The sequence below is a fragment of the Cebus imitator genome, unplaced genomic scaffold, assembly GCF_001604975.1.
Source record: "Cebus imitator isolate Cc_AM_T3 unplaced genomic scaffold, Cebus_imitator-1.0 Scaffold480, whole genome shotgun sequence".
Classification (NCBI taxonomy): domain Eukaryota; kingdom Metazoa; phylum Chordata; class Mammalia; order Primates; family Cebidae; genus Cebus; species Cebus imitator.
In genome coordinates, this window is record NW_016107795.1 from 779,817 (window position 1) to 782,534 (window position 2,718).

General features: G+C 45.4%; 1 protein-coding gene across 1 annotated transcript; it reads right to left on the bottom strand.

Moving 5' to 3' along the window:
- Positions 1–846: 846 nt before the first annotated feature.
- LOC108292199 (platelet factor 4-like) lies at positions 847–1,923 on the bottom strand. The gene is made up of 3 exons (XM_017512934.2): positions 1,751–1,923; positions 1,306–1,435; positions 847–1,186 (listed from the first exon to the last, which is right to left on the bottom strand). The coding sequence occupies exons 1-3, from the start codon at positions 1,839–1,841 to the stop codon at positions 1,099–1,101; spliced, it is 309 nt and encodes a 102-aa protein (XP_017368423.1). The 5' UTR covers positions 1,842–1,923; the 3' UTR covers positions 847–1,098.
- Between the last annotated feature and the right edge of the window lie 795 nt (positions 1,924–2,718).

Genomic DNA, 2,718 nt, shown 5'->3' on the forward strand with positions numbered 1-2,718 from the left:
TCTGTATTTTATCATGGATCTTAATCCTACCTGTACACATTGTCACATTAGGTTAAAACAGCACTAGCTCATGAACAAGGGCCTGTAGCTTTCTCCTGCCTCAAGTAGGTTCCGCCTTCTGGTCCATGGTGGTAGGCTGAATAATGTCCCCACCCCTGAGATCCTTGTGTTCTATTTTCTGGACACTATGAATATGTTGATTAACATGGCAAAAAAAAAAAAAAATGTCTTTGCAGATGTATTAGAGATCTTGAGTTGGAAAGTGTTTCTGAATTATCCAAGTGGGCTCAATGTAGTCACACGCCTCCTTATGAGAGGTAAGCAGGATATAAAAGGTAGAAGAGTCAGCAGAGACAGAGGAGAAGCGGAAGTTGGAGTGATGCAGGTTGAATATTGGGGGAGGGGCTGTGAGGCAAAAAATGCAAGTGAAAAAGAAAAGGAAGTAGATTCTCTTCTAGAGCCTTCAGAAGGAATACAGTTCTGAGGACACCTTGAGTTTAACTTTTAAGACTTACTTTGGACTTGAGACCTCTAGAATTACAAGCTAATAAGACTGTGTTGGTTAAGCCACGAAGTTTGTGGTAATTTGTTACAGAAGCAACAGGAAACTAATATGCCCACATTACAACACCTTCATTTCTCCCCAAAATAGAGCAATGTCTTCCTAAAGGATGAATGAAAATATTACCTCATACTTCTCCTAGCTTCCAGAATCTTAATATCTCCACTGTTAAGGAATTAATGCTTAAGTGCTACTAATATATTGGCAAGCTAATTGTAACGAAAAGGTAAATATGTAGCTATAAAGTACTGAAATCATAGAAATGAATAAACTTGTATTAGCTAACATATAACACCGAACAAAATCAGTCTTTATTAAACCAAACCTTCCTTCATAATGCTTTTTGCTTAAAATTCTGAAAATTTTAAAATATAAAATTGTGATGTGTAAGCATTATTTTTTGCAGTATTATTAAAGAATAGATTGACTATACCACAACCTGACTTACTTTGTTAATTTAATATAAGAAGGATAATACAAACATCAGAAGATTCTTTCACAGTTAGATTGAAAGTGCACACTTAGGCAGCTAGTAGCTAACGCTCCAATTGTTTCTTAACTATTTTCCTGTACAGTGGGGCTTGCAGGTCCAAGCAAATTTTCCTCCCATTCTTCAGCGTGGCTCTGACAGGGAAAAGAGAAGTGGTCTTTCAGGCCTTGGGTTTGCAGATGGGATTAGAAGGGATGGGATGGGCAGAGGAGTCACAGAAGGGGGCACTGACTGATGCAGTGTAAGGACTCACATCAGTTGGGCAGTGGGGCAGTGGGGTCCGGCCTTGATCACCTCCAGGCTGGTGATGTGCCTGGGACGGACCTGGGAGGTGGTCTTCACACACAGGCACTGCAGGTCCCCATCTCCTTCTTCAGCATCAGCTGGGCGGGAAGGGGAGGGGAGGAGGGGGAAAGCAGGGGGTGGTGACTCCATGAGTGGCCAGAGGTACTTTAGGGACCTTTTTCACTACCTCCAGCCTTCTTCTCCTTAGCCATAAATCATACTTCCCTCGGAGAGAAGTTGTGCTGACCAGGTGGCGAGGTGCCCGTGCAGCTCCTGGCACGGTGCCCGCACACTCAGCACGCGCGCGCTAAGTGTGGCCGCGATCAGGAGCCTAGAGGACTCCTCCCCAGCCCCAGGGATTCCTGGACCCCCCTCGCGGCTGCCGGCCCTCACAGCCTGGCTTCTGCTCTCACCGCTGGCGAAGGCGACCACAGCTGGCAGCAGCAGCAACCCCAGGAGCAGCAGCCCCGGGCGGGAGGCGCGGGACCCGGCTGCGGAGCTCATCTTGTCGCGGAGGTTCCAGCAGGACCCCAGCGCTCAGGGAAAGTCGGGCTGGAGCTCTGCAGGTGGTGACTTCCGGGCCTCACCGGCAACTTTTATTCCCCGCCCCCTTCCTTCCAGTCCGGAAGCCTGGGGTGGACACTGAGGAAGTGTGGTGCAGAAGCTAAGACACTGAGAAGGCTCAGACTCTGGCCAGCCAAGATTACAATACACAAGACTCGGGGCAGCTGCCTTGACTGGGTGCTCGTAGAAGGATGCATACCTCCAACCTTAATGTATATATACTCATATTTGTGGAGTTAGAAACAGTACTTGCATCTTAGAAGAGAAATGTTTTCTGTGTTGTATCATAGTAGAATTCTCTCTAGTCACCACGCAACTTACACAGCAGGTGGCTTCAGGACCCAGACAGTTCTTGTGTCCTTCCCAACTCAAGAACTGCCCATATGCTCCTGACTTCAGTGTTGATTACTGTTGAGTTTGGCGGCTGTGTGTGTGAAGGATATGTTCTTTGCAATTGTTTTCTGCTGCTAATAAGTTGAATTTGGTCTCTAGGCCATGACTCTTCTGAATTTCCCTGAATGTGGAAAACTTCGTTAGTCTCTGGACGGGATTTACCAGGCTCCACCAACAATCACCGGTATACTGTAGGATGCAAGGTCTATTCTCCTGTTAATTTTACTTTTAGAAAAATTGCAGAAGTAATATTTGAATGCATTCTTTTTTGTAAAAACGTAGTGCCTGGCTGTTTCTTCATTCTTTCTTTTTTTTTTTTCCCATTTATTTATTTTATTGTATTTTAGGTATTGGGGTACATGTGAAGAACATGCAAAATTGTTGCATAGGAACATACATGGCAGTGTGATTTGCTGCCTTCCTC